At 40.0% G+C, this 12,300-nt stretch overlaps 1 protein-coding gene across 4 annotated transcripts in view; it reads left to right on the top strand.

Moving 5' to 3' along the window:
• LOC136877569 (serine-rich adhesin for platelets) overlaps positions 1 to 12,300 on the top strand; it is a 467,126-nt gene that overhangs the window by 70,778 nt on the left and 384,048 nt on the right. For all 4 annotated transcript variants that reach the window (XM_067151717.2, XM_067151719.2, XM_067151715.2 and 1 more), the window contains 2 exons: positions 3,928 to 4,100; positions 7,148 to 7,424. In XM_067151717.2, coding sequence (XP_067007818.2) covers positions 3,928 to 4,100; positions 7,148 to 7,424 — 450 coding nt within the window. The remainder of the gene's footprint in view (positions 1 to 3,927; positions 4,101 to 7,147; positions 7,425 to 12,300) is intronic.

Below are 12,300 nucleotides of genomic sequence, written 5' to 3'. Positions count from 1 at the left end.
ACCCCCCCTTTCCCATTGTGGGTGGGCGACGCAGACAAAGAATACACCCACGGTATCCCCTGCTTGTAGTAAGAGGCGACTAAAAGGAGCGACCAAGGGATGATCAAATTAGAACCACGAGACTACTTGTTGTGATTAGTACCCACCATGCGGGGAACACCATGGGTCACTTTTACTTGCGTGTAGTACCACTATGTTAGGTACCAAATAGGTTTGTGATTAGTAGCAATAGAGTGTGTTGCTGGCTTCTACAGTACCTGTGATTCGTACCCCTATATGAGAAACACCATGGTTCTGCCTTGCCTATGCCTAGTACCCACTATGTGAGGAACACTACGGGATAGTGCGGGTCTCTGTGGTTAGTCCAGTTATGTGAGGAACGCCATAGGTTCGCGTTGCCCGTATAGGTTTGCGTTGTCTGTAAATAGCGCCGCAGTGTGCAAAACACCATAGGTCTGTGTTACATGTGCGAATTTCATTACCTGTGAGTAGTACCATAATGTGTGGAATACTGCGAGTCTATGCTACTTTTGATTAGTACCGCAACATGACAAATAGCACAGTTCTATTTTCCTAGCAATAAGAATCATTATGAGCGCCCGATGAGCTGGATTTTGGACCTGTTTCGACTACAAGCATCATCGATTCAGTATTGTGCTTTAGAAGCAGTCCCTTGGTCAGTAATACTATTATTTAACCCTAGTTTCTGGGATTGTGGGGCATTGTGGGTCGGATCCACAGATTGTTCCATCCATTCATTCTTTGCCCTCATGTTTTAGAATCTAGTCGGTGGAGGATTCTGGATTTTTAAATTGTCATAACATTTCGTCTCATTTTGTACCATGACCTAGATGTTTGGCCCCTTTAAACAACAGTCATCATCATCATCATCATCAAATTTAGGTCTCTTTGAGCAGTATCTAGTGATTGTAACAGTTCTGTGATTTTATCGGAATTTCCATCGCCCTGAATTCGCCTGGTACATACTCCTTCCAACAGCCTCACAGAGAACACTTTTTTTGATAGCCTGTTTAATTTAGCAAACAAACCATTCGTAGGAGTGGCTTCAATCCATCTGATATTAGTGTGCTTAGTGTATGCAGACCAATTAGCTTTCTGAAAGTTCCAGCAATGTTTAGGTGTGCACTGGAACACAGGAATCTGAACTCAAATTCTGTAAATTATAGGCTTGCATTGACTGTGAGGGAAATAGTTTAACTCATCTCTGTATTTCGAAAGTTTGTACCATCAGACTCGAAGATGTGATGCAGAGTTCAGGTAAGTAGTCCTGTTTCCACGTAGTAGAATGAAATATAGCTTTGTCTTTAGGATTGTATACCAATTCCATTCATTCTTATAGCTTGTCACCATTATCAGAGTTGTGGTTGTATCCCCATGCAGTGTGGTGGCTGTTGAAGTATCCAAGGATTGCAGGGTACTAGCGGGATAGGGTCAGGCCAGCTTATTACTGGAGTTGTAGGTATTTAGGTTGGTCATATTTTGTATCTGTATGGCTCTGTAGAAGACATTTGTTCAACTGTTAATGATTGTTAAAGTCTTTAATGTAAGTGGCAATACTGTAGTCAGAGTAATTTAGCATCAGAGTTATCAAGAGTCTTTGCTGAATGCAGAAAGGTTTGATTAAGATAGACGGAGTGACAAATCACCTGTATATTCGTCATGCAATGATGCGTGTTGTCCAATTTACCGTTCAACCTATACTCCAATGCTATTTTCAGGAAAACACTAGTAGATGGAGCAGTGGGAGTATGTGTCAGTGGATGAAACAGTAATCCTTAGTGAGTGTAATAAAGGCTTACAGCTATTTCTAGACAAGCTGCATGACACCGGTGAAGAAATGTGCTTTCAGCAAGATATTCATATCCATCCATTCATTCTTCGTCCTCATGTTTTAGAATCTGGTCAGTGGAGGATTCTGGATTTTTAAATTGTCACAACATTTTGTCTCATTTCGTACCATTAGGGGCATTAGCATTCAGTCCAACAAGTAAGCAAGTTTAAATACCTTGGTTGCCAGATTACTGATGCCGTAGATCCCGATTTGGAAATCAAGGCCTGTATAGAAATAGCTTGAACTACATTTAACAGAATGAATTCTTTGTTATTTGATGATGCTCTCAATTTTAAACTCTGGCAGCATATGATCAAATGCCATGTGGTGTCAAGATATGGACCCTGAAACAGCAGGCAATTAAGAAATTAGAAGCCTTCGAAATGTTACTTTACAAAAGAATATTAAAATTTTCCTGATTACAACATATAAACAATGAACAGGTGTTACAATAGGTACACAGTAAAAGATAATTACAGTTTGCTATCAAATACAGAAAGATACCCTACTTGGGCCATATACTTTGAGGTGAGAAGTATGAGGTTCTGCAATTTATTTTAAAGGACAAAGGGAAAGAGGGAGATGGCAAACATCTTGCCTTGGCAATATTAATTACTGGACAGGTATGCAGAGTATTGAACAACTATACCATCAAGGTACCCCTGGGACACAAAAGAAGAAGAAGAATAGCCGCACAAAATAATCATAGATAGACATGCCAACTCACTCCCTGGTTCAAGCAGGACACTCCCAAGTTTTCATACTTCCTGATCGCAGATATTGATTTCCCATTTTTGAGAGCATATTTGGTATTCTTATATAATTTTTTAACAAATCTGCACTTCACTATCAGTACCTGGAAAGAATTAATGTTCAGTGGGTATTGGCAGGGCACATGCATCAGCTGATGGTGTTCCGGTTCTCAAATATGACATCTCTAAAGCAGTGCTTATTTTTTCATTCCAAATAGTAAAGCTGACTGAAACTATTTTTTTACGCATTTACAAGGACAAAATATCAGTTCAGATCACTGCTACCTGAAAAAGAATTTTGAAATTAAAATCTTTTCAGCAAACCAAGTGCTTTGAGCAAAACTTCAGTTCAGACTTTCTGAAGAGGACGGTGGGTAGTCATGTTCTAAAGCTTGGATACGTGGAATATTTTTCCTGTTTATAAATTTTAAAAAATAAAAAAGAAGGTAGTATATCAACTGACTGTTCCTTTCTTCTATGCCTCGTACAGTCTAAAGCAGATAGAAGTCACTGATCTCTTCTTTGTTGCAAGGGGCTATACCGTGGTTCTTTGTGATGTGGCAGCAGAAGTATAAATTGCCAAAGCTCATTCTAGATCAGATTGTCTCCTGCGAAACCAAATATTCGGTAGCAGTATTTTGGCATCATTTAAATTGTGTACATTGCACTTAGAAGTACGCTCTTCAGGGTTACTCATATGTGTAAAGATAACCATTTCCTGAACATATTTCTTTAATTTTATATCGAAATTTGTGTTCTGTTGTGCCATAGTGTGATATTTTAAATATTCTTAAATTGATTCATATCCCATTATCAATGATGCATCTATACAGATAATTTGAAGTTTAGAGAAAAAACTGTGTGCATTATTCTGTTCAAACACACTCTCTTGTTCATTGTGTATAACACTCTTTTGGTGTTTTGGAAAATTATTACAATGCTAGAAATAAAGCTCTTTCTGCTTCAGCATTAAAATTGTCACCAAGCATTTAGTTATAAATAGTTCTGTGGGAGTAACTGGAAGGGTTGAATTCGTAGTGGCAGGGGATTGTCCATAGAAATAAATGGTACTGCTGGGTGAAATTCTTGTCCAAGTATGGAACAAAGAGCATTGCAGAAATTTGAACAGCTGATTTTATATATAGATCTTTGATAGATTGAGCATGATGTATTCTGTCCTACAGCAGAGCAATAATAAAGAGCATTCAGCTATCAGATGGAAGATTGACCATAATACAGCTGAGAAGTAAGAATTTATTGTGGTAATAAGTGATATAGCCTCTCCTTTATGAAGAAGTCTGCAATGTTATGTTTTTCTTTCAGGGAGGAAGCGAGGTGTGGACAGCTGATGGTCAGACAGTTATTGCCTCACTTGCATTTCATCCTACTGATCGTTTACTAGTTATAGCTACATACAATGAGTTGCACTTCTGGGACTGGAGTCAGCCTGAGCCTTTTGCCAAGTGTTACACAAATAATGAAAAAGAAAAAGTCAGGTGGGATATTTATATATTTATCATATTGTTACAAATAAAACACTGCCTGTTTTATCTCTTTAATGTATTTCAGGATAACCCGATAAATGTGCGTGTGTGTGTGCGCACGCACACACACACACAAAATTCTATTAAACTAAGAATGACCTCACTAACTAATTGCTGGCCATTTACAAGTCTCTCTTCTTTTTAGACAGTGGACTTGTTAGTTTTTCCTGGAAGACTGTAATTCTGATCGACAGGCTTTCACTTGTGTTCACAGGTCAGTCACCCTGTACAGCAGCTGCGTGCAGACCGTTAGGTTTGAACACAAGCCTACGGACCACATAACACACGATGACTGTTCCTTGGTTTGACTCCAGAGACAGTCCAGTTCACACAGTAGAACACAATGAACAACTAAACAGCAACAGTTCAAACAGTGCTAAACAGCAGGATAGTACTCCGAAAACGACCATTAACAGTGTTCCAATTACACTCTCAATTGCTGCTCCATTTGCTTACTCTACGATGGTCCCCAATTCACAGAAGTGTCTGTACACACACCACTCCAAGGCAGTACCCACAGTATTCCGTTCCGTACCAAACATTATTCTAACTCTCGTGGGACACTTGACAGCAGTCAACAGCCGTCCCAGTCCAGCTGCTCACTCGATACTCTGAAACAACAGCAACAACAACAACCCCTCATTCAGATTCCAGTGGGACTCTAGTGACAGCCAATTCCACTGTCACCCTCCGCCCGGCCACCGTACTCCAACACACCAAGTCCAATTCCGACTCCAACAGTGACTGACTGTTCGCGGGTAGCCTCCTTTTTATAGCTCACATGATGTGTATTGAAATATTCGCTGAAATATGTTGCTAGAGACAGAACATTCTCGCTGCACATTCCAGAAACACGTGGAAAACCAGATGAAGAGAACAATACACAGATAGGCCATCCAAGCCCTCCAGGCCAGCTGGGTGCTCCTCGGTCGGCTGACTTACTAGTCCCTTCCAGGAAATACTGAAAGGGGCTACCACAAGGCTGGCACGTAACAGTATATGTAGGTGGATCAAAAGGTTAGTTACACTAACGCGCCGCAGTAGCGCGCTGTGTGTTGCAAATGTGGGCACAGCGAAGAAAGGGACGGACACTGCCCACACGTCTTTTAGGCAGGTCGCTGTGGTATCTCGTCTAGTATTGTGTGAATAGCGGCCAAATGCAATGGCGCGTCAACTGGACGTTCACTCCAAATATGAGGTGCGTGCGACAATCCGATTCCTATGGGCCAAAAGGAAGAATTGCACAGACATTCATCGTGAAATTAGTGCTGTGTATGGGGAGCGAGCCATTTCCCGGCAAGGTATCGTAAAGTGGTATCAGCAATTCGAAGCCAGACACATGGATATCACGGACAAACATCACGAAGGCAGGCCCGCAACGTTCTGGACCCGTGCAAAGGTCAACAGTGTGAATGTGATCATTAGACAGAACCGGCGCATTAAACTGAGAGAAATCGCGACGCAACTGAACATGTCGTATGGCAGTGTGTTCGCCGTTGTTCACGAGGACCTTGGATATCGTAAGCTGTGTCAAAGATGGGTCCTACGTCTTCTCACCGTTGAGCACAAGGGGCAACGTTTCCAATCCTCCCTGGCATTTTTGCAACGCTATGCTGCAGACGGCAACGGGTTTCTGCGGCGAATCGTCACAGGCGACGAAACGTGGGTCCACCACTTCACCCCCCAGACGAAGCGAACATTAATGGAATGGGTGCACCACTGATCACCACAACGAAAGAAGGCCAAGGTTCAACCTTCAGCCGGTAAGGTTATGGCAACAGTGTTCTTTGGCATGGAGGGCCGAAAGGAATGACGATCAATGCGGCATCGTGTTGTCAAACGTTGCACCGGTTGCGTAAAGCAATTACAGAGAAGTGCCGGGGGAAATTGAGTGCCGGTGTGATTTTGTTGCACGATAACACAACACCTCACAAGGCCCGCCAAACGAGAGAACTGCTGCAGCGTTTCAAGTGGGAGGTCTGGCAACATCCACCCTACAGTCCTGACCTTGTGCCATGTGATTTTCATCTGTTCGGTAAGCTCAAAATGGAGCTCGGTGGTCGACGTTGCCAGACCGATGAGGAGGTGAAGGCCGCTGTCTCCGAGCGGTTGCAGAACGCTGGAGGAAATTTCTATGCATCCGGCATCGACAAGTTTATTGTGCGTTCGCAGAAATGTTTGGAGTCTCTTGGAAACTATGTGGAAAAGTGACGTTACAGTGTATGTCGTTATAGTCGTGTTGCTGTTGTATAGGTGGTGTAATAAATGGCCATAACTGGGAAGTGCAACTTATTTTCTGATCTGCCCTCGTAGTTGACTGTTCTATATTTTAAAATGTAATGGATAAGAATCCTCAGGACCATTGAGTAAAAGGGCATTTATTTTATGTTTGTAATCACCTAGTTATGACATCAGAAGTTGCAGCATGGAATAGCTCAAAAGTGACTTGACACAACAGGCTTGATTTTGTAAAATGCCACCCGGAGAAATAACTTTATTTTCGGAAGTATGTAATTCCCCAGGGGATTGCACTTTGAGAAGTGTCTATCACAGAACTCTTGGAGAATCTTAGTTGTGTCAGACTCGTGTCATTTTTCCTATCCAGCCTCTCTAGGAAAGACTGATAATTGTTTTGTCTTGTTCCTAAAATTAATTACCACCGCTGGAAATCCCGTTCTTTTGTGACCTCGTGGTATAGGTATGCAATACTTACGAAGTATTTAATTTTGCCATGCATATTTAATCCTTTACTTTCTCTACGCCAATTTTGTAACTCTGGTATTGACATCCTTAAGAAGTGTTAGCTCAAAGTTTTGTTGATACAAGCTTAACAGTTATCCTTTACAGCACTTTCAGAAGAACACTCACTCTCAATGTTTTTAATGAGTTTGTAGGAAATAGCAGGGTTTCTTTATTTTTCATATGAAAATTGGCTGCTGAATGTATTGAATGATTATCTCTAGAAAAAGTGAACTAAGCCTTGTTATTTATGTTATCAGGTATGTGGCATTTGATCAGCTTGGTCATAAATTGATCACTGGAATTTCAAATGCTCCCCTGGTTCAAACCCAGTGGGATCGTGTGACTGCAACTGGCCCTCACCCAAGCACTAACAACACCCCTACATCACAGTCATCCTCTGGTCAGAATCATCATCATGGGAGTGCACCAGATAGGGAACGACGTATAACAATATGCTATCGCTCGCTTGTGGAACAGTATGAGCAGCTGGTTCAGCGGTACTTTGACTTGTCTCGCTCAAGAACGATATCTACGGTAAGAGAACCCTAAATTTCAGAATTTTATTTTATTTTATTTTTTCTTTTCAGAAAAGCATGTAATTATTTTTTAGTGTAGTCAGATTAGTGTTTTGTATTCTGATGAATAGGTATTTCAGTATCCCATAATATATAGAAACATGTAGATATGAATTGAAAGTTGCCACATAGCCAACAACTGATAAGCAACAATCAGAATGTCTGTGGTTATGGTTTGACTCTGATAACTGATAAACTTTCTGAATATTTCAGATGTTAAGCATGGGAAAATGTGGTTAAAAAATATTTGGAGGGATCTACTACCTTGAAAGTATATCTTTTGCTTTTTCCAGTATACTCCTTTTATCCTGCATCATTTGTGGGGTGATTTATTTTATTCTCCTTCAGATTTGTTTCAGGATTTTTTTAATAATGTGTTTTACATCACACTGACAGATAGGTCTTATGGTGACGATAGGATAGGAAAGGTTAGGACTGGGAAGGAAGCATCTGTGGCTTTAATTAAGATACAGCCCCAGCATTTGCCTGGTTTAAAAATGGGAAACCACAGAAAACCATCTTCAGGGCTACCGACAGTGGAATTCAAACCCACTAACTTCCGGATGCAAGCTCACAGCTGTGCGCTCCTTACCGCACAGCCAACCTCCCGGTAGATTTTTTTTTTAAGGTAATAAGATAATCTGGAAGGAAATGTACCATCTACTATATGCAAACTTTTTCTTGAGCCCGATTTTTACGGAGTATGGGGTAAGGAGGGAGCGCTGACGGTTCCGGTTATACTGCCAACTAGATGGAAATGAAATCTGAATTATACATATTTATCGTATGATGAATCTATGTACACACATGTATATAGTTCAGGGTAAATGTGCGTAGTCACAAGTCCGTACAATACTATAACTCTGGGTCTCGCATTTTGACCCAATCAACTCCTTCATCCGTAGAATTGGACCATCGCTGCGCATTTGTCAATTGAATATTGAAGGGATTAGTCGAGCGAAATGCGAGTATCTTTCCAGGATTGCACTGAAATATGCAGTTGATATCATCGTGCTTCAAGAAATCTGAATTGAATCGATAATATGATCGATCGATATGAATTTTCTAAACTTTTATTATCTTACGCCAACAACTCTGTCACACATACTTTTTTTAACATTATATAACATTTCTCGATGCAAATCTTGTTCCTAGCATGAATTATATAGTTTGACTTTGCTGTATAAACAACATCAGTACTAGTTCATAAAGTGTATGCCAGATGTCGCACAGCGATGCATGGTTTGTGTTTCAAAGGTTGCCAATATGGATGTCGAAGATAACCGAGGTCTACCAGTTCAGCACTAGGGAGCTCAGGGCTCAAGAAAAGGTTCGCGTATAGTAGATAAATCTGAAATCTTTGAGCTTTTTGAGAAGTCCTTCGACAACTGCAGAAGTATTCGTCCTCTCAGAATTGCAAATACTTTCAAGATGAATGATGATACATTTTCAGTCCTTAACCCGCGAGTGGTCGCTATATGAGTATTTTCTTGCACATTATTTTTTAATGTGATATTACTTCACAGTGATGAAAGGGAGGTGACTGTTGCCTCTTCTAGCTGAGTTTAAAACTGTCATGAGTAGAGCGATTCACATTTGAAGTGTAAGTACCCCCTACCCTGGTCAGAACAAAGGTTCCTATGTGTCTGTGCGCGCTGCGTGAGAGTTTCTCTCATCGCACGACTAATGACGTTGGTGTTATGGTGAAGTGGAGCGGGGAACTTACTTCTGTTGTACGCGTTAATATTTGTATTATGAGCACTTCTTGTATTTGAAAATGTTATTGTGTTCAGAGACCTTGCTTTGTACGTAAATATTACTAGATATAAGACGTGTGAGATTTTATTTTTACCAACTTCCGGACGGAAGTTATTTTTATGTACATTGCATATCTTATTTTAAGTATTAATTTGTGTCTTTAATAAACAGCTAATAATTTCATTTTTATCTAAAATATATAAGGTAGAACTTGCGTTTCATTTCAGTAGTAAATTTCAGTCTTACGCCCCACACAACTGTGAAAAATGTCATTTATTTTATGTGAGAGAAAGTCTCACGCGCGACCACTCACGTTACATTTCGGCTAACGACCACTCGCGGGTTAACTAAAGCAGTTATTGCATCAACTTTGCTGGCAACCCATCTCACATGATGAAGGTATTGGATTTTTAGAAGTTTCTGTGTGGAATTCTAGACACATTCCTTTGTTAAGGGTAATAAATTTCATTCTGGTTGCTCCATATTGAACTGAGATTACATATGATTTATTGAGGTAAAATTTTCCACCTATTCAATACAATAAGCTTTTTGCAATCCAGTTACTACGTTACATTATGAAGTTCGGTACTAGTTTCGACCCTACTTGGGATCATCATCAGCCATAAATATTCAATTACACAATTTAGTCAAAATATCCTAAAACAATACATTTTAGTTAAAATAAGCAATATTACATTACCCACCTTAAAAGTTAATGGTGAAGAAATACGAAGATAATAAAACAAATATAAACTAATTGTAAAATGGCTACACCTGGAACCAAGTGCTATGGTACTAACTGTATATCTCTCATGTGAGTTCTAAAAGTATCGTTTTTTCCGTAGCACTGAATAAAATGAGCGCAATTTTGATGAAGGTTCATAAAATAAATGCTTCAAACTATGCTTTATAAATATATTTCTAAGTACTAATAGTCTAAAAGTGAGTCTTTCTGGTAGATTCTAGGCCTATGTTGAATTATACACTGTTTCAAAATGTTGGCATATATATGTCATTAGAGTAAAATTTGACACTTTGGAACTGAGTTTTTCATTAGAATTATAATAATAAATGGCCTTGAAGTGAGGAAAATAATTCATGTGCTTAGAATAATTCATGCGCTTAATGTAAATGGATGAAACCATATCATTGATTAAACTTCCAGTAGAAATCTGACAGACTGAGTGCAAGCACTGCGCATGTTGGTTGAATAATTGTTTGTGAGAATATTGAAGTATCAGTTCATTGCGGGGTCTATAGGATCAAATGCAGACCTGTAATATTTTGTGTGTGGGGCAGACCGGGAGGAATTTTAGTATTAGATATTTAGAACATACCAATGCCATAAGATACAATAAATTCTTGGCAATCAGCCAGAATATGCATGATTACAATAATAATTTCACCAGTACTGAACAAGGTATGGTATCCTCGAAATAGTAAATAAAGGCCCTTTATTAACATAATGGAGAACTGTTTTATTCACTTAGATCAAAACTTTAATTCTAATTATAATCTTAATGATATCTCGGAGAAACCCAACATTTTATTTGACTTACTTATTACTGTTCTCAGAAACACTATTCTAACAAATCAGAATTTGATTTTAAAGTTTAATTAAAGGTGCTTTTCCGAAACAATTATCCTCGTTCACACACCCTTCAGCCCCGCCCTAAAGGTAATCCTTTCTCCTCCCTCCTTTCCCTTCCCATGTCACATCCATCCCGTCTAACCCGCCCTTCCCCACCCCTCCCCTACATTTCATACTTCCTCATTCACGTTCTTACGCACCAGTTATGCACTATTAGTCACGCTTCGCACATTTCCGCGCAGGGTGAGTAGCCTTCACTTTGTTTTTTTATCCTCTCCCTTTCTTCTTTGCGCTAACTTTGGCTTTTTCTTATTGTTTATTAGATCCAATTGCTCCACAATGAACTGAGACTTCAATCTTCTCACAAACAATTATTCAATCACCACGCACAGTGCTTGCACTCGGTTTCACAGAATTCTACTGGAAGTTTATTCAGCGATTTGGTTTTATCCGTTTACATTCATAATCATCATCCATCATCATCATTTTACAGTTTCAGTTTCCCGGGTACTGTTGGCAAGCCTCTTCCATTCTGTCTTATTGAGATACATTCGGTTGTTAATGACGTCCTCCAGTGTCCTTCCCCGATCTGTAATGTCCATCTTTACGATGTCCATCCAGTGGGTTCTTGGTCTTCCCACCATACGTTTCCCTTCCACATGTCACTCGAAGTTAACATATGCTATCCTTGTTGGCTCCATCCTCATTACATGCCCAAACCACCTCAGTCTGGACATGCTGATCCGATCTAACAATGATGTAACAATCCCAGCTTCCTTCCTAATCACATCATTCCTCAACTTGTCCAGTTTGGTTTTTTGGATTGTGGATCTAAGGAATTTCATCTCGGATGCCTGCAATCTTGATGAGTCTTTCTTAGCGAGGGTGCAGGTTTCAATACCATAGGTTAAGATTGGTATGAAGTACTGATTGAACATCACCAGCTTTGATTTTCTTGGTACTTTGGGATCCCAGAGGAGTGTTCGTACTTGCTGGTAAAAGTGAGAGCTCTTCTGCACTCTATTTGCCACCTCTTTTGTGGCTAGTGTATCGCGAGATATTACACTGCCAAGGTATGCAAAGCTTTCCACACTTTCTAGTGGATGGTTTCCTAGCATGAAGTTCGCTGGTCGTCCCTCTCTGTTTATTGTCGTCACTACTGTTTTGAGTTTGCTTATCTTGAGATTGAACTCCTAGAACTTAACCTTCCATTCATTGAGTCTTGACTGTACTTGTTCCTCAGTTTCTCCCCAGATCATAACATCATCAGCAAAGGTCATTTCATTTAGTTCATCAGAGGTTTTCTTGATGTTCTTCATTATGTCATGCATGATGGTGATAAACAATAATGGGGATAGTGCACTGCCTTGCTGGCCTCCACTTTCGGTCTTGAACCAGGATGAATGTCCATCACCCAATTGCACACAGCTGATAACAGTTCTCATACAGCATCTAATCTTTCCCCACCAGTCCCTCTAGTACATTC

The sequence above is a fragment of the Anabrus simplex genome, chromosome 7 (assembly GCF_040414725.1).
Source record: "Anabrus simplex isolate iqAnaSimp1 chromosome 7, ASM4041472v1, whole genome shotgun sequence".
Taxonomy (NCBI): Eukaryota; Metazoa; Arthropoda; class Insecta; order Orthoptera; family Tettigoniidae; genus Anabrus; species Anabrus simplex.
This window is presented reverse-complemented; position numbering and strand designations above follow the sequence as displayed.